The following is an 18,566-nucleotide window of genomic DNA, read 5'->3' on the forward strand; positions in this document are numbered from 1 at the left end:
ATTGTACAGTAGATGTTGTCACAGTAAGATACCAAGCTCAAACATGTGCTACATATATAGCGTCCGTCCAAATCGCCCGTCTATTCACAGTCCGCGCGTGAGGTATTTCGTTAAGCACTCGATCGCCGCCCTCTTGATGTCCTCGTTGTCCGGCCCATTTTTCAAGATCTCCGTCGCGAACGTCACTTTTTCCATAGAAATCTCCGCTCCCTTCTCCTTATCATCCGACGAGCCGGTATGCTGTAGCCGCTGTGCGGCCTCCGCCCGCATCAGCTCCGTTCGCGCCCGGCTCTCCTCGGCCTGCTGCTGGATGAGCTCCTTCAGCGAAGAGCATACCCCAAGAAGGGATCCGGTGACGGCGCTGAGCTGGTTGAAGGCTTGAGCCACCTGGGGATTATGCTCGGGATGTGGCATTGGCCGGGGAATGTCGCTTAGTGTGCGTGAAAATTCCACGGTATGTGAACGAGCAGGGCTTTGTGCAGGAGCGGGAGGGAGCGACGCGCGGGGTGCACTAGATTGTGAGGAACGTAGGTATGTTGAGGATGGTGGGGGAAAGGAAGCGCTCGGTCCTAGCGGGCGGTACTCTGACGGCTGTGGCAGCGACGACGAGTACCCGTACGAGTCGGTCTGAAGGGGTGTCGGCAGTTGAAGAGGCTCGGGAGAAGCGGCCTGTGTCGAGGCGCCATTCTCTGTACCGTGAGGGGGCGCGGTTTGCGCTAGAATGTGGGGGTCGATATTCGCGTGCGCATTCAGACCCATCATAGGGTGCACTGGCGGGGCGGTCGACGAACTTGCTTCTGAGGGTTCGGTGGGTCCGTAGAATGGGACGGGTAAACCTGTCTTTGGGTCCTCGCGGTACCTGAAAGTGGGGAACATCAGAACGGTTCCCGCTACAAGGTTTGAGGGGGCCGATGACACACCTTTTCCTGAACAACTCGTACCAACCGGTCTCATACCACCGATCGATGACCTTCACATTTAGGGTACCGACGTTCAAGCCTGCGACTCGCGCAGCGTCCAGTACCGAATCAACAGAAGGTTGCTGTGCGTTCGGGTTCTCCGCCTGCATCTGGCGAAAGTGGTTCGCAGAAAACATCTGGAACGCGTGGACCTGCTTGAAGACCTCCAGATTACGGTGGAAGCAGCTTTTCAGTGCTGTGTACGACTTCCTTCCCGGGAAGAGCTCGCTCGAACACTGCGCGCCAACGTGCGTCAGCGTATGCCAGTACGGTTCATACAGACCCCGAACGGACCTCGCGAAATACCGTATTCATGCGCGTGCGGAACGCGTCCCAGTGGTCGTCGCTAGTCAACATCCACGTGAAGAACTTCGTCTTCTCGCCTTCTGTCCAGTGCTTAGGCCCGCCGTTCGGACCCACATCCAAGTCGTGCATATCCCCGTCGCCGTCAAGGTCGCCCCCATTCGGCACGCGCTGGCGGCGTTTCCTCAAGCTCCCTTCGCTCATGCCAGAGTCCGGCTGCTTTCGTTTCCCAAAGATGTCCGCGCCACCGTTCATCGCAGAGGACGGCGGGGAGCCCTCCTCCTCTTCCTCCGGTACCCCCGCCTCCTGCGCTGACGACGGGTCCTCCGCGTACATCAGCTCGCCGCCCGGCGGCGGCGGGCCCTGCACGAACGGCATGACATGGTGGTGCGTGTACCCGTCGGGGCCAGCGGAGAGCCTGAACCTGTGCACGGAGACGTACGGGCCCGCGTTGGGGTCGGACTGCAAGACCGCGCCCGTCAGTCCGTCTCGCGCCACAGGCAGCTTGGGAGCTGCCTGGAATTTGGATCGCGGCGTACCTGAACCGTGTGGTTTGCGGGCGGTTGGCTCATCAATTGCATCGTGGGCGAATGCGCGTGGTTCACGTTTGGGTCGGTCCCCACTTGTGTGTTGGACGACGATGGGCCGACGTGATTCATCGCGCTGTATCGTGCGTTTACATTGTATTGAGGCTCGCATCAAATTCTTTTAGGCCGTAGATGGAGGACAAAACATACCTTAATGAGGACATCGGGGAGTACTTGCGATGTGGTTGCGAGAAGAGCGCCGAACCGGTTCGAATCCGAAAAGCACCGGCGCTTGCAAGGGGCGCCTCCAACGCTCGCACGCCCAAACAGGAGTTCCGAGTCAGATGCTTAAGCTGCCCCTAGGCATTGAATAATATCACTTATTACCACCATGGACACGCCCCAGCGTACACAACAGGCTACAGATGAGGATATAGAGTCACAAGGCTCGATGCCATATACAATCCCGGATTCAGGGAAACTGAAGCCTAGCGACTAAGTACACCAGCAGTACATCAAGGATCATTTAGGGACAGCGAACGCGGAGGTGAATAAACAATCGGAAGCGTGGCCACGGACAAGTCCAAGATATCCCAGAAGGAAAGAGGGAGTGTTACGTGTAGCAAGAGCATAAGCAGGTTTTGTGGAGGAGGGGGGGGAGGCGGTCTGGCATTCAAAATCCACTCCGAGGGCAACTGAAGAGAAAGCGCCGACACCGTCCGTTCATGACCGCGAATCTCGTCGGTTTCCTGATCCGTTGGTCTGGTACATGTATTGGTGGTGGGTGGGCGGCTGGCCGTGCGACGATGGCGGTCGCGGTGCTGTCGACGCGGCCGCAGCGGCAGCCCCGTAAGAGGTAGTCTGTGTGGGTCGTGGCCGGTAGTAGCTGTTGTTCCGGGAGTCGGTCGTCGCGTTCGCCATCACAGGCGAGGGGGTATTGACAGCGACAGTGGGCATCGGCCATGGTAGTGACGAAGTCGACGGCGTAGTAGCGGTTGTACTACGAGCGGGGGTGATCACGCTGGTACCTGGCGTGGCGGAAGAAGGTGGTCGTTGCGGCTGCATGGCCGGGGATGCATTGATGGAGGTCGGCGTAGAGGTTATAGGGCTGCGTGTAGGCGACACGATACTAGAAGGATTCGGCGGCGGCGGAGGCTGCTGGTGTTGGTGCTGGTGTACATGATGTTGCTGTTGTTGCTGCTGGGGCTGCTGCTGCTGTTGCTGAGGCTGCGACTGGAGCTGCTGCTGTGGTTGAGGTGCATGAGACTGCGGTGGGTGCGACTGTGGTTGATGTCGCTGCTGCTGTTGCGCAGGGGGCGGTGGTGGGGGTGGTCCTGCGGCCTCCGACGCCGGCTCAGCTTCTCGACGACGCTTCGTACCGCGCGTGGTGCTTTCCTTCAGCCCCAATGAAGTGGCTTTCAGAAGGATTTGATGCCTGCGCGAGCAGTCAGACGGCATACGCGGAGAGGAGGGCACACGCAAGCTCGCACCTGGTTCTGCTGTTGCCCCACTGGGTGATCACCCAATCCCACTCAATCTCGCCCTTGTTCTGGGCGCCACCCATCTCCTTACTCTGCTCCGCTAGGCGCTTCAGCCGGTCTGTCTCTTCTTCGGACCATGTACCCTGATGGCCGCCCGGGGCCGTGTTGCCGGTGGCAGCACTGAATGTTGATATTGTGCCAGTGTTCGAGGGCACAGGCGCGGATGGGGTAGGCGGCGTCACTTGAGCGACCGGTTGAGATGTCGCTGGGGGCGGCGGGGACGACTGCGCTGGCGGAGCGCTCGCAGAAGCTGCTGGCTGGGCCGGCGGCGGGTAATAGGGCGCAGCACCCTGCGGGGGAGGGTAGTAATAAGGTGTGGTGGGATAGCGCGAACCGGGTGGAGCGGTGTATACGGGCGCGTAGTACGGCTGAGAAGGCGGTGGCATGGCAGACGAGTTGAGTGGCATCACAAACGTCTGAGGGTTCGTGATCACAGCACTGGGAGGCTGAGCGGAACTACTAGCTGGCGCCTGGGTCTGGGGAGGCGGCATAGTGTAGGCGGGATATGCTGGCGGAACAGGTTGCCCTACCAGTTGGCTGGGATTTGCGAGCTGTCACAAGATGAGGAGCTGCACGACAGAAAGGTAAAATGTTCTTACAAGGTTGTCACAGACACGTTTTGCGTCAGCGATCATCAACAGCGGGTCTATCTTCGTCGCAGGACCGTTCTGGTAGCACTGGGCGATGACCATAGGGGATGCAGCTTTCTGGAATTGAGAGGACCTGCATTCAGTGGACCACAATAAGTTATGTTCACACGTCGTACTCACGACTAGCTCCTCTGCGGCGTTGTAGAACTCCGAGCACAGGTTCAAGGCACGCCATTGGAACTCGTAAAATTGCTGGTTCTGCGCAACGGTGGCGGGAGGGGCAGGAGGGTATTGGTAGAAGCCGGGGTGGGCGACATTTGAAGGTGGTGGTTTCGTCGCGCTGCCAGAAGATACTCGAGGCTTGCGATTCTTGGAGCCCCTCGGACGGCCAGGTTTACGTTTCTCACCGCCGTCGTCAGTGTTGGATGGCTGAGAATGATCTGGCGGGGGAGGGGGTTGCCTGTGGTAATCCGCAGGGGCAGCAGCCGCGGGCGCACTTTCCGAGACGAGTCAGTTGGCGGTCGGGATGCGCGAGGACGAATCTAGATCGGGCAATACGCACCCCGTCGAGCGCGATTGAGTCTGAGCGGCATGGACACGGGGCGAAGAATGGCTGCTGGCGGAGTGGTGAGGGTGATCTGCGTCGTGGTGGTCGAGCTCCTCCTCGACGATATCTTCGTCGTCTTCCTCCTCCTCCTCTTCCTCCTCGCGGTGACCCGATCCGGCGCCATTCGTCACGGGCTGTTGGTGATGGGAGGAGTAGGGTGCATACTGCTGACGTGGAGACGGATGGGACGCGGACACGAGAGGGGCATGGAGGGCGTGCGAGAGAGGCTGATAATATTGGGGATTGTCCATGATTTTCTGGAGGACTATATGATAAAAGCCCAGAGATGGAGTAACGCGCTGCGAGCGGAGGGCACAATCGATGTCGGGAACAACAACCAAACCCCGTGGGAACGCACGCCCGACGCATTTGCCTTCCCGCACGCCGTCCCGTTGCGGCCGTGCATTCTCAGGGGAAAATCACAGAAAATGCGGCCTGGCATTGCTCGTCGTTTGCGCGGTCCTGGATATCGGTACAGGCAGCCAGCTGCACGGACACGGCCCCGACAAAATCCAGCCGTCCCCGCGTATCCCAAATTTGTGCCGATGGCGAAAACTCGAGGCAACACAGCCGCCGGCATCCAGGGTCCCAGTGAGTCACATTTCCGGTCACGCATCTGTGACAGGGCCATATTCCAGACCGCGTGACGCGTCACCGCCTGCAGCTGCAGTGACCGAGCGCGGGTCCGCCGCAGAGGCTCTTCGACTTGAACCGTCATCTCAGCCACCCTACCCCTTGTTCTCCCTCTCTCTTTCACTGCCACCCACCACGACGACGCCCACTCTCGCGGCGTTGTCGACTATCCCACCACGGACGCCACACCGTCCACCCCGCTGCGCAACCGACCAGAACCACAGAACGGACTTGCGTCGAGAGCGCCACTCCCCCAACCAGCCATGTCGCAACCCGCATTCTCCAGCCCTACCCCTGCTCCTGGCAGCCGAGCCATTGCTGCCAATGCGCTCCGGCGAGCCGGTCTAATCGACCAGGACGCGAAAATGCGAGACGCTTCGGTCAAGCCAAGTCGCAAGGGTGCCCCCAAGCAATCAACCCGGCCACGCGCCAACCCTCACAAACCACGAGCAATCGACGTAGTGATGGGCAAGGACCAACAGGCGGCGAAATCGGTAATTATTGCGTTTCTTGTCCGCTCACCTTCTCCCCTAGCACCCGCGCTCGCGTTCGGACGGGGTGTCGAGCTTTCCCCGTTTTCCTATTATCTCCAAACACAAGGCTCACACGTTCTTCGTCCCACCCCCTCTCCTCCGCAACCTCGCCGATTATGCAGTTAACTTCACGACTCGCCGCCGCCGACCCAGCCCGTGCGCAACGCCTGGCAATGAAGACTGGCGCGCGGGGTCGCAGGAATGCTATCTCCCTGAACGGTGCTCCTACGGGGAAGGTGATTGAGCTGTGGAAGGAATGGGTGACTAGGAGATGGAATCCGGAGGCGAAATTCCTCAACCTTGAGGTGCGTTTCACTCCTTGTACCGCTAATTGGTTCTCAACTAGCCACAGCGGATCGACGAAGACGATTTTCTAAAGCGTAACCGCCTCACCTCGCCTACCTCTCAGGATGCAACGAAGGAGGCACAAGTTATCTTCAAGATTGCGAGCCAACTCAAACCAGAGGTATGCCGGATATCTAGTCTGGGAAGTGGCAGGCGTATAACGCTAGTGGCGCAGGTCGAGACTATCTCGTTAGCCCACAACGGGCTGACCAGTGGACGTATCATGGTGCCTCTGGCACACTACCTACCGGATCTCGTCAACTTGTCGCTGGAGGGGAACCGCCTTGGCGGGTGGAAAGAGATCGACTATATCGCGAGCAAGCGGGGGCGCCTGCAAAAGTTGCGCGAACTCATCCTCAGAGGCAACCCCATGCGAGAGCTGGACTACAAGAACAACAGGGCTCAGCAGTACAAGAGGTATGTTCCTCGATTCAGGGGTCCTGCATTCGCTCAACGATTATACAGCGAGATCGCACGGCGGTTTCCAGCACTGGAAATGCTTGACGGGGAAGCTGTTGCCAGAGTCGGTTTCGATGCGCCGACCGCCTCCGCGTCGACGTCAACACGTCACCATACCGTGCTCAAGTCTTTCGCTTGGAATATGGAGCCTTCCTTCATCGCTGGTGTCGACGGAGCCATCGTCAGCAATTTCTTCGTCCGCTACTTCCCGCTCTTCGACACCCAACGAGGAGCCCTGATCCACGCCTACGCCCCCGACGCCACTTTCTCTTTCTCTGCAAACACTGGGATTCCTCCTCGGGCACGAATCGAAGGCATACATGTCTCGAAGGAGTACCCTAATCAGCGAAAGCTGGAGTGGGCGCCATGGCTGAATGGTGGACAGGGCGGATCGCGGAACCTGGGTCGGATAGCGGGTGGGCTGCAGAGAGTCACGCAGTCCCTACACCTGGGTAGCGAACAAGCCATCAGGGCAATAGTCGACCTGCCTGTCACGAGACACGATGTCGCTGGTTCGCCCGAGAAGTTCTCCGTGGACGCCTTCCCCGTTATGCAAGGTGAAAGGACGAACCTGCTAGTAACGGTGCACGGCCAGTTTTCCGAGCGTGCGTTTGGTCACCCGCATTCATCATATTCGCCAAGCTAATATAGACTGATCTGACGTTAGTGCCATCCGAGGGCATTCGATCCTTTGATCGATCATTTGTGCTTGCTATGGCCCCGGAGGGATCACGGTGAGTGCATCCGCGGCACTTGTGGTGGTATGTTTGATCCTGAGTGTTCTCGGCGATAGGGCGAAGCAGAACGGGTGGGATGTCATGATTCTCTCGGACCAGCTGGTCGTCCGCGCGCTATCGAGCTTCGACGCATGGAGGCCCGGTCCGATGCGCGTGCAAGCGGGGGATTTGCTTCCGTCCGCAGGTTTGCAGAACGCCCTCCTGCCTTTGGTGAGTGCCTGGTTTGATCAGAGCCGATCCCACCTTATCTTCGATAGCGGTCGGGGATCTGCGATGACGTTTACTGATGCCTCTTCTCGTTTATGTAGCCGGAGCTGCAGCGGGCAGTCATGCAAGACCTCATCCTCCGGACGCGGCTGAACCTGCAGTTCGCGGAGGACTGTTTGAAGAACAACGACTGGGATCTCGAGCGGGCGCTCGCGAACTATGAGCAGGTCAAGGTGAGGACTCCGTTTGATGGTGGGAGGAGACGCAGTACGCTGACCGCATTATTACGTGAAGGCGACCCTCCCGGGCGATGCGTATCTGCCACCGGACGCATTCATGGCTTGAGCATCGCATTCTAGTCTCGGATGGACATGTCGATTCGCATGCCGCGCGGCCGGCGGCGAGCCTCGTGTATCTTGATCGTTCCGTCGGACTGTACGCACCGTCGCACCCCCTACATATTTCCCCCCTCGCCCAGTCATCCATCATTATATCGCAATGTATAACCTATAGCCCATCCCCATCCCGAATCCTGATGCATCACCATCACTTTGACATCGCTCATCGTCGTTATCCGCTACATATATTGTTTATAAGCACTCGCCCACGCCCCTCGAGCATCGGACACCCCCTGCGCATGTCGACAGCGGATAATCATCAGAAATATTGCCGAGTGTTCAGTACAGTTGTGGCATTCTAGCGCGCGCTTCTGGGACCAGGGCTTGGAGGCGCCGGCAGGGTAAACACTGCTCGAAGCCTCCGAGCCGTCCGCGTCCTCGGGCAGGGCCTGTATTTAGCCCCATCAGCCGTGCAAGCGAGTCGAGGACTGAAACTGTTTTAATTATTGCGTTCCAGGGAGGTGCGCGTACGCGGTGTTTCGGGCACGGACGGACAATGGGGGGCGCGGAGGTAAACAACGCACATAAACATGGTGGCGGGCGCCACCAAGCCCGGAGCCGACACGGACACCCAGACCAAACAGCGCGATCGCTGTTTGTGCCACCACACTCTATTCAGCATGCAGCTCGGCACGGTCTCAGTGGGCGCGGCGGGAGCAGACAGCGGCCCATATTGGAGCATAGCGGCCGGGTAAACGCTGCCTCGAGGCGGGGGACGGTAGTGCCATGCGAGCTCGGTCTGGCTGGGAAGGCCTCTCGGCGAGTCTGATGCAGCGTGCCGCCGTGCTTCCGGCCTCGTGCACGACTCTTCGCACGTCCTCGCCTACAGGTCCTCGCCTTCCCTCTCTGTACTTATACGCTCCTCGCGCCCCGTCCTCCGTATCCCCGCTCTTTCTCCCGCTCTTTTTCCCGGTCCGCTCCACCCCTGGGCCTCAAGACTCCCGCCCCCACTCCGGACCCATCTTCGTGTACACTGGCCGCCCCCGCTGCGCTTTGCCCTTCTGTACTTCTTGCACACTATCTTGCACACTTGCTATCTGCTCGGACTCTGACTACTGGATGGCGACCCCTGCGCACCGGAGGCGGCGTGCTGCGCGCGCCGCACTCGACACAGATCTCCTCGACGCGTCCGCTCGCGCGGACCTGGATGCCGTCCGAACCGCTCTCGCACACGGCGCAGACCCGAACGCGTCCGACGAGGCGACGGGACACACCGCCGTGACGTGCGCGATCGCGGGAGATAGGTGTGGTTGGTTCTTTATAGCGCTCGAACAGGGTACTGAAGGATATCGCGCGCGCAGCTGGGAGGACGTGGACGTGTCGGACGCGTCGTTCGCGCTGCAGAGCAGGGTCGAGGTGCTGAGGACGCTGATCGGTAACGATACCATGTCATTGTACGCGCTGAACGCGCCTGCGCGGGGCGTCACACCTCTTGCGCTCGCCGCCTGGCTCAATATCCCGGAGGCCATCCGTGTCTTGCTTGAGGAAAGCCGTGGGCTGGTTGCCGTAAATGGCACCGACGCGTTGGGTGTAACGCCGCTGATGTGTAGGTCCAGCTTACTACCGCGTTTTCGTAACGCAATCTGACGTTGGTGGGCAGACACCGCGCGTGACGGAGCCGTTGAGGCCGCTTCGCTTTTGGTATGCGATTGCCCCCATCGATCAAGGCATGCAACTGACTGGTCTTGCCAACGATAGCTTTCGAAGGGCGCACGGCCCGATCTAAGGGATACACATCATCGTACCGCTATTCAGCATGCTCTAAAACACCCACACATGCTCTGTCTCTGTGAGTCAGCACTTCGCAAGCAGAGAGCACGAGAGTTCTTGGTGAGTCGCGACCCTTGATCCGTGCTTTCGAAGTCGCTCAATGCCGTACAGAATGGCAACCGTCGTCGTTTATGTGACATCCCCGCGCCTTACGTGGTGCAGGTAGAGTCGTGGACGACGGCTCTGCTCAAATCGAAAGCCTCGTTTCCTCCTTCAGACATGACCCCGTCAAAGGCCACTGCCACTCTCATCCGCGCCGTTCATACCGGCGACGTCCTCAGCCTCTATCAGCATCTGTTCCATAGCCAACACCGGTCGTCTATTCTTGTAAATAGGCTCGATTCCCATGGCTGGAGCCCGCTGCACTATGCCGTCTGCACTGACAACCTTTCCATCGAAATCCTCGACGCTCTTTTCCTGGCTGGTGCCGACACCAGTCTGTACACTGCGTCTCATCACGGGACCCCTCTGCACTGCTTAGCCCGGAAAGCTCTAGATCCTGTCGGCGACATGCAAGTCTCCCACCTACACGCGTTCGTGAAACACCTCGTCTCCGACCTCCGTGCACCGCTGTCTGCTCAGGACGACAACGGCGATACCTGTATACACGTGGCCGCGGAACACGGCCAGAGCCTCGAAGTCCTACTCGCGCTTCTCTCATGCGACTCCCGCGGTGTTATCCGGGAAATCAAGAACTCCAAAGGGTGCGCACCCGATTTATCATCTGTCCGCTATAACATTCTGACGGGGCTACAGTCTCACTGCCTTGGAGGTCGCCCGACCAGAACTTCGCATTGCGTTCGGGGCGGAGGCCGAGCCGAAGCGTTCAAATTCGGTGGCATCGTTCCGCACCGTACGGCCGTCCACGAGCTCAGTGAGCTCAACATCCTCCTACGGGAGCCTCCTTGCCGTACCCGCACTCCCACGACCACCCCTCGACGCTGTATTCCGTCCCGAGAGCCCACTTGCCGCCATCGATCCTTCGATGCTACCCCACCACATCCTCGACAACCTCGCGCTGGTCGGGCACGACTACGCCGATTCGGACGTGCACGAGCTTGACGACATGCGCGTGCTCCTCGACGAGTCCATTCACCTTGGAGAGCTCTGGATCCGCAGTATGCAGGCCCGCATCCGCGACGCCGCACAAGAGTTGCGCGATGCGCGCGGCCGGTTCGGCCAGGCGGACGTACTGCTCGAGGACGTCACTCGCGAGCTCGAAGGTACCTTCGGGGCGCACTTCGCCGAGCGGCGTGATAGCCTGGAATTCTCGCGGAGACGGACAACGGACTCGGGCGACTCCGACTCGACCGCGGTATCCGGCCGGCCGTCTGTGCAGATCGGCAGGAAATGGCGGTCGATGTCGGACCTCCGGTCATCGTCGGACAGCATCAGACGGGAGCGTACCAGCCCACCGCCGGTGCCGTATTTGCACACGAAACCGATCGCTGAGGAGGACGAGCCCCCCGCCTCGCCTGAGAAGGCGTCGGTTCTGCATGCACTGTTCTCACCGTCGACGAAGGACCTCGTCCACAAATCGAGCAAGGGCGACCTCTCGCACCCGCCGAGTCGCACGTCTTCCCCGTTCCCGAGCAAGAAGGAATCCTCTTCGAGTGGGACCAAGAAGTTGAAGGCGTGGTTCCGCAAGAAGCTACGGTTCGAGATCCCCGATAATCTTGGAGATATGAAGAACTCTTCGCAGCTGGAGACGCCCCGCGCGTCGAAAGCGGGGTCACAGTCACCGTCGGTCGCAAATGAGGAGCTTCTCTTTACCGCGCGGAGTCTCATCAAGACGGCGGGCCGGGACCTGTCCAGCATCGAGGGATGCATGGATAACGTACGTTTTATCGCGCCCTTTTTGCGTCGTCTTGCTGATTGACGGATATCCGTAGGCGGACCACTATCTGTCGCTGGCCTCGCATATGCTGCTTCAGACAGAACGGCGTCTGAAAATGATCGTTCTGGTACGTGCACTATCTCGCTCTGATCCTTTCTATGCTTACACCACATTTTGTAGAATCGCAAAGCAGCCCTAGAAAGCGCCCATCTTGCACAAATGCAGGACAACCCGGACGATCCGTTCATGTCCGCCATCGCTTCTACCCTCCGCTCCGCGGGGCACGACGCGGACCCCTTCCCCCTCGGCCGTATACGCAGCGGGAGCGGGAGCGGCTCGGAGTACTCGCTAGGCTCCATATCGCCCGGCTCCTCCGTGCTCTCCTTCTCCTCGACGCTCATCGAGTCCGAGGACGACGACACGCGCGTGCTCCGCCGACTCATCACCCGCAAAGTCGAGGCGCGCGCAGACGGCGCGTTCGAGGAGATCGACAAGGCGCTGATGTGGCTCCGGATCGTGCAGGACACGCTCCGCAGCCTGCGCCGACGGACTCGCGCGTACACGACCTTTTACGACGCCTCCCCATGATGACTCACGAACTATCCGCGCGCATTTGATCCGCCCCGGCCCCCAACAATGACACTGTACGTACACCGCTACCCCTGCTGTTGGATATCCCTGCTCTGTTGTATGTCGCGTGTACGCTCGCGAAGTCTCTGTGAATACTGTACGAATATGCACATGTCTAGCGCCTCCTGTCCAATTTTGTAGTTAGCTATCTATGCTGTATATATGTTACGTAGTACGCTGTACATAGCTGTCCGTGTCCCCCAACTGCATTTTGTATACCTACATACACGATGACCTCCATCCTATCCGAATATCCATCGCTTTTATGCCTCAAACGTAGCCTGAGACGTCACGCTCAAATCACTAAAATTGTGCTGTCAGTTCGCATATCGGTGATGTACATCTGCAGATAGCTCACCTGCAGCGACAGGTAGGCATGCCAGGCATCAACAATACTTCATACATGGCTGCCATATCGGGGCCTACACCCATCAGTGGCGTAGGGATTCGCAGGCGCCCATAACGCGTCGCGCACGCGTGCGTCCAATTGGAGACCTGTATCCTCCCCTCCGCCTCTCTTCCAAGCACCTCCTTCGTTGAGAACCTGAATGCGTCTGTCTTCGCGCTGAGAGCTGAAATTACTGTCCGCTGCTTCTAGTGCTCTCGAGAATGTCTTCGGGACCATTCAACCCTCCGGATGTGGTGCTGGACGGCTTCAAGGAGCGGCCGGAGTCCCTGACCGTCCAAGGCACATGCTGCAATTCTACGTCCCCCGGGTGTACGCTGATAGATGTAACAAGGCGACAGGCTCTACGTGGGGACCTCGACGGGGAACCTGCATGTCTACACCTTCGGAGACACGCCAGGTCTGTCTGACGGCTCGTTCCTGGCCGCAGCTATTCACCGTGTTGTGTAGATCATGCCACCGAACTGGTGGAGACCAAGAAGTCGCTATGCCGAAGGAGTATAGACCAGGTCATGTTCATCAAGGACGTGAACTCCTTAGCCGTCCTCTCAGGTGCGCAACTACCCCAGTCCGTCCGAGCAGACAAGACAATAACGCCCCCGACCTATACTTTATAGAGGCGCAAGTTACGCTCTTCCCATACCCCACATATTTCCCACCTACTCCCCTCGTGAAGACGAAGGGCGCCTTGTGCTTCGCTCTCAACACCACTGTCGAGTATCAAACCCCCGAGTCTGCGACACCATCGAGCCCCGGTCCTTCAGGGAAAGGTAAGGGCGTGCCGACGGTCGTCACCAGGCTGGCAGTCGGATGCAGGCGGAAGATCGTGCTATACTCCTGGAAGGATGGCGAGCCCCAGGAAGTCCAGGTAGAGGTTACGCTCGTGCGCTCTAATGGTATCTACTAACCGATTATAGGAATTCACGCTTGCGCACTCTCCACGAGCAATGAGCTTCATGAACAACGAAGTTCTCTGCTGGGGGCATACTCCTACAGACTACGCACTCACATCCTTGACGACATCTGTGACGGTGGACGCCAGTACCCCGATTCCCACTACGTCATCTAGTGGCAGCATCGGCAATATGGGAATCGGTGCACTCTCTGGACTTGGCGGCTACATGACTCTGGGGCTGGTAGCTAAGGCGAAACCCAACGTTATTGGACTGAACGAGAGCGAAGCGCTCATCGCGAAAGATAGTGAGCATCGAAACCCTGTATGAGAAGCATGGCTTGATACTCACAAAGTTAGACAATGGCTATATAATTGGCAGCGATGGCAAGCCTTGTCGAAGTGAAAACATCGACTGGCCAGCCACCCCAGAGGAGATGGGTAACTATCTAAGTTGGTCTAAACTGAAGAATTCGATCTGAATAGTGTGACGCCAGCCATCCTCAAACCCTACATCTTCACGATCTTGCCTGCTGGATCGGTACCCACGTCGCAAGTAGAGGGACTGCCCGCAACTACTCCGTCCACCTTCGTCTCTTCTCCCGTGGTCGAGATCCGTTCCTCGCTTTCTCTCTCCCCCGTTCAAACGATACCCTTTCCACCTGCATCTACATCCTCTAGCACACAGACGACCGGTACAACACATACAGTGCGCCTCCTTACTCCGTCTCCATCCTCCAAGTCTCCCCTATTCGTTGTGAGCACCCCAACCGATCGCACAGCGGCCGCAAACACAGGGAGCTCGATATGGCGTTTCCGGATGAAGCCCTGGATTCAGCAAATTGACGAGCTTGTGGAAGCGGGATCGTACACGGAAGCGCTCGCTCTTCTTGATTCTCTCGACGTTGCGTTAGTGGCGGACAAGGTTTGTCCCTGTCGTCTTTCGTTCGAGTGTTATGTCCAACCGGTACCCTGCAGGAAACGAGACAACGGCAAATCCGTGCTCTTCAGGCGGTCGACAACTTCCGGAACGCCAAGTACGACGAAGCCGTCAACGCGTTCCTCGACCTAGATATCAATCCGGCCAAAGTTGTGGCATTATACCCTGAGACAATATCGGGCCGGCTCGCGATACCACAAGAAGACTGGATAACCCTGTACGGCGGGCCTAAACCGAAGGCGCCAGAGCGTCCTGCGACACCACAACCCACAGCCCCAATACGCAGTCCGAAGCCAGGGGACTCGCCGGGCACACCCAAGAGCATGGAATCGCCGCCTCGAGCCCCGACTCCGCAGGGCTCTATCCGAGGTGTGCTGAAGTCTGGGCTGGAGAGCATCGTCGCCGCGACCAAGGATGACGACGCAGCATCCATCCGCAGCGTCCGCCGTCCACCCAAGCCCGGTATGTCTCGTACCGTAGAACATGACCGCTGTGAGCGGGACTCATCCAAGCCCCACAGACAATTTCCACCGCTCAATTGAGGTACTCATGCGGTACCTCTCCGACCGACGACCGAAGATCGCGGGCGCTCTCGCGCAGTTCCACATCACGTCATCGCAGTCGCACGAGATGCCAATCTTGTCCGCGACGTCGAAGGAGGACCTGCTGGCACTCCCGAACGCGCCGCTGTCTGCTCTTACCCCAGAGGAGCTCGTGCGTTTCGCGCAGATTGTAGACACGGCGCTGTTCAAGTCGTACCTCCTTGTCCGCCCAGGGCTGCTTGGTCCGCTTTGTCGCGTGGGATGGTGCGAAGTGTCGGAGGTGGAGGAGCTCCTCCGCGAGCGGGAGGTAAGTTGGCTTGGCGTAGCGTCAAGGTGCGGCTGACTGACGACGGATTGCAGAAATACCAGGAGATGATCTATCTGTACAACGGGAGGAAGATGCACGGCAAGGCGCTGAGCCTCCTTCGACAGTGCGTGAACTCGTCCTGGTAGAATGTTATGCGCAACTGACGATGTTTAGGCTAAGCGACAAGGAGACCGATGAACGCGACAAGCTCGGTCCAACAGTCAGCTATCTACAGCGCCTTGGGCCTGAGCATATCGACCAGATCTTCGAGCACTCGCGCTGGGTGTTTGAGCATGATCGTGATATTGCCTTCGAGGTACGCTCACATCACAATGATCTGCACGATGGCGAAATGCTCACCTGTGTTTCAAGATCTTTACTTCTGAGGAGGCGGAATTGCCGAAGCAGCCCGTCGCAGACTTCCTCGAGCAACTCGATCCTGCCATCTGCGCACGGTATATCGAGTATCTAATCGACGAACGTGCAGAGACCTCGCAAGAGTTCCACGACCGCCTCGCGGAGCTGTATCTTCGTATGACTATCGCTGCGAAGAAACGGGGTGACGATGGTATGCCTACGGCTATCTTTCTTGGCCGTGTAGCTGGACTAACATATCGCAGACGGCCGGAAGAAGACATACGGGAAACTGCTACATCTCATCGATACGACGGATCACTACTCGGCAGACCGCCTGTTTGGTCTGTTGCCCTCTGAAGGTGAGCATCTTCTGGCACACCGCTCGTATTTAAACCAAATCAATCATCCTTGCCCATAGATCTTTTCGAGGCCAAGGCTATTCTACTCGGACGTCTCGGGCGGCACGACAGCGCGCTCGAGGTGTATGCCTACCGCCTGCAGGACTTCCAGAAAGCAGAAGAATACTGCAAACGCGTTTACAAGCCAAACTCACCCACCTCCAGCGTTTTCCTTACGCTCCTTCGCACATATCTTCTGCCCGGCCCCTCCGCGCCCACTGCAGCAGCGCTCCTGCCCCCCGCGCTCGACCTCATCAGTCGCCACAGTCCGCGCTTGGATCCTGTGGCGACGCTACAGCTGCTCCCGCCGCTGGTCACCGCGCAGGACGTTCGTGCGTTCCTGCTGGAGTCGTTGCGTGCGCCAGTGTTTGACACGCGCGTGGTGCGCAACGTGCACAAGGCTCGCGAGGAGCAGGCCGCTCGCCGGTTGATGGTTTTGCAGTCGAAACGCGTGCGGATCACCGACAGCAGGATGTGAGTATACCCTGCATAGCCTGTAGCACTTTTGTCAAGATGCTTACCGCCATACACAGCTGCCCACAATGCCACAAACGGTTAGGCGGTAGTGTCATCGCCGTGCATGCACCCCAGTGAGTGCATTCCGTACGGTTGAGCGGACTGGATGATTGACGAAGCGTGCAGCGGGGAGGTGACGCATTACCAGTGCCGAGAAGCGTTCTCGCATAAGCTGAAGGAAGGCCGAGCATAATGAAAGCACGATGGCTTGTGCAGCTTGCATGACCAACTCACGCGCTATAAGATTTCCACTTACTTTGCCGTGAACAATACAGTACCTTCCGTGTTCCCTCGTTTCTCTTTACTGGACTATCTCATTCTCTATGATGTGAAAATGCTGAAGGAAGATACCCGAAAAGTCATGCTGAACCCAACGGACCATGCTGATGAGAGATGCTTCCTGCGCGTTTGATCAAAACTGCCTTTAAAGCTGCCTGACGCTGCCACTGACGTAGCGTTGTATCAGACATGCGAGAGCTGGTGGGTATTTTGATCATATGCAGAAGGCTGACAACTCTCTAGTCGCTCTCACCCTGAAAATCAAGATGATGAGAAGTTGTAGAAAGCTGCATGTCGTGCGCAGCTATGGGCGCTTGAGGCTTCGAGGGTCTGCCTCAACGACTCTGCCACGCGCTAGCTCATCTTCCACGAACATCCATGTCGTTGATCGTGGAATACAGGACTTACCAGTGAAAACACGGTACTTTCTCCAAACGCACGGTATGTAGTGCTACTATTTCGCTGCTGATAGTCCGATCACATATCTCATTTACTCTGAACATAGCCGTGAAAGCTCGACCATGCCAGAGGATCTGACTGCCAGCCTCCCCGCTGACGCTTTGCATCCGCCGTACTATGGCCTTCCTTCCCCTGAGCCTGATGATGTGCCGACAAACGCGACACGGAAGATTCTTCTGGAGACGAGAAAGAGTCTAGAGAGGAAGCTCCACCGAATCGACGCTCTCCTCAATGCCCTTACACCCATCAACAAGCTCCCCGTCGAGGCGCTCGGTGAGATCATGTCGTCCATCCAAGACAGTTACTACGTGGACCCGAAGGACCTCGACTCTGAGTCGAAGGACCCGGAGCACCGCTATCGGTATCAGTGGCTCCCAGTTTCGCTGGTCTGCCGCCACTGGTTTGTCGTGGCCTCCACCACCCCGCGGCTCTGGAGAAACGTGATTGTCGGAAATCGCCTGGACTACCTCCGCACTGGGCTTGCGCGCTCCAAAGGCACAAGCGTATCCACGGCGGTGATCTCCGTGCGTCCACGACTAGTTCACGAAGCACTGGAGCTACTCATCCCCCACACACACCGCCTACGAGGGCTCAGCATGCACGCCCTTTTGCAGGAAAGCTTCCCGTCGTTCTATGCGCTCCTCAAGCACGGGATGCCTGCGCTCGAACAAATTGCGATCCACGCTAAGCGGACTTTGTCCGACGATGACGACAGCGACGAAGACGACGACGATAGCGCCCGCGAAAACCCTGTCATCAATTTTGCTCCTAAACGCTTCCCCAACCTGAGATGTGTTACTGTCTCCAATGTCTATCTCATCCCCTCCCCAATCTTTGGGCAGCTGACCAGGCTGCATATAAACGGTTGGCGCGGGCGGGGGAGCAAGCTGACGGAGATCTTGCAAGCCTGCGTCAGCCTTGAACATCTCCGGACACGTAGCGCATGCTGTCGACGGCCGAGCAACGCTATGAAGATCGCGCCCGTCATCTTGCCCAAGCTGCCATGGTTCTTCATGGAGACCCACAGCCTGGCGACGATAGAGCACATCCTCTCCATTCTCACTCTCCCACCTAACATGCATGTCGAAATCCGCCAGATTGTGTACGACTATGCGCTCATAGAAAACGGATTTCGCCCTTTCATTCCAGCCGACACAAGCAGCTGGGCCTTCTTCCCGCATCTCCAAGAAGCCGAGATCCTTCTCCAAGACACCGGGCACAGACTCAACAGGATGGACGAACGGCGTGGAGGAGGTCGACACGTTGTTTGCCGACGACGTGCTCGGCGTCCTACGCGGCGCGCCCCTCGAACGTCTGCACATCGAGCTCCCTGCGCGCGAGATAGGCCGAATCGACTGGCGCGCGGCGTTCGCACCCTTCCACCAGCTCCGGCA

The 18,566-nt window shown here is 58.3% G+C and overlaps 4 protein-coding genes across 4 annotated transcripts; 3 read left to right on the forward strand and 1 right to left on the reverse strand.

Moving 5' to 3' along the window:
* Positions 1-84: 84 nt before the first annotated feature.
* Positions 85-4,735, reverse strand: TRAVEDRAFT_65209 (uncharacterized protein; the record flags this gene model as incomplete). The annotated part of the gene is made up of 12 exons (XM_008041366.1): positions 85-859; positions 921-1,195; positions 1,254-1,778; positions 1,802-1,925; positions 2,000-2,148; positions 2,187-2,208; positions 2,520-3,224; positions 3,280-3,881; positions 3,930-4,037; positions 4,101-4,416; positions 4,483-4,661; positions 4,700-4,735. The coding sequence occupies 12 exons, from the start codon at positions 4,733-4,735 to the stop codon at positions 85-87; spliced, it is 3,816 nt and encodes a 1,271-aa protein (XP_008039557.1).
* A 918-nt stretch (positions 4,736-5,653) lies between these two features.
* On the forward strand, positions 5,654-8,066 carry TRAVEDRAFT_29460 (NTF2-like protein). Its single transcript, XM_008040922.1, has 8 exons — positions 5,654-5,998; positions 6,046-6,159; positions 6,214-6,455; positions 6,504-7,102; positions 7,165-7,231; positions 7,291-7,444; positions 7,543-7,674; positions 7,736-8,066. The coding sequence occupies exons 1-8, from the start codon at positions 5,867-5,869 to the stop codon at positions 7,784-7,786; spliced, it is 1,491 nt and encodes a 496-aa protein (XP_008039113.1). The 5' UTR covers positions 5,654-5,866; the 3' UTR covers positions 7,787-8,066.
* A 689-nt stretch (positions 8,067-8,755) lies between these two features.
* TRAVEDRAFT_149663 (ankyrin) lies at positions 8,756-12,337 on the forward strand. The gene is made up of 8 exons (XM_008041367.1): positions 8,756-9,083; positions 9,141-9,385; positions 9,440-9,480; positions 9,538-9,669; positions 9,721-10,313; positions 10,366-11,446; positions 11,502-11,573; positions 11,627-12,337. Exons 1-8 carry the CDS (start codon positions 8,899-8,901, stop codon positions 12,032-12,034), a joined length of 2,757 nt encoding a protein of 918 aa, XP_008039558.1. The 5' UTR covers positions 8,756-8,898; the 3' UTR covers positions 12,035-12,337.
* A 348-nt stretch (positions 12,338-12,685) lies between these two features.
* Positions 12,686-16,725, forward strand: TRAVEDRAFT_169036 (uncharacterized protein; the record flags this gene model as incomplete). The annotated part of the gene is made up of 16 exons (XM_008041368.1): positions 12,686-12,783; positions 12,824-12,882; positions 12,933-13,034; positions 13,100-13,350; positions 13,400-13,682; positions 13,735-13,815; positions 13,872-14,299; positions 14,353-14,776; positions 14,835-15,163; positions 15,217-15,287; positions 15,338-15,479; positions 15,536-15,731; positions 15,784-15,879; positions 15,939-16,392; positions 16,452-16,508; positions 16,561-16,725. 16 exons carry the CDS (start codon positions 12,686-12,688, stop codon positions 16,625-16,627), a joined length of 3,138 nt encoding a protein of 1,045 aa, XP_008039559.1. The 3' UTR covers positions 16,628-16,725.
* Positions 16,726-18,566: the final 1,841 nt, after the last annotated feature.

This window comes from Trametes versicolor (genome assembly GCF_000271585.1).
Source record: "Trametes versicolor FP-101664 SS1 unplaced genomic scaffold TRAVEscaffold_7, whole genome shotgun sequence".
NCBI lineage: Eukaryota > Fungi > Basidiomycota > Agaricomycetes > Polyporales > Polyporaceae > Trametes > Trametes versicolor.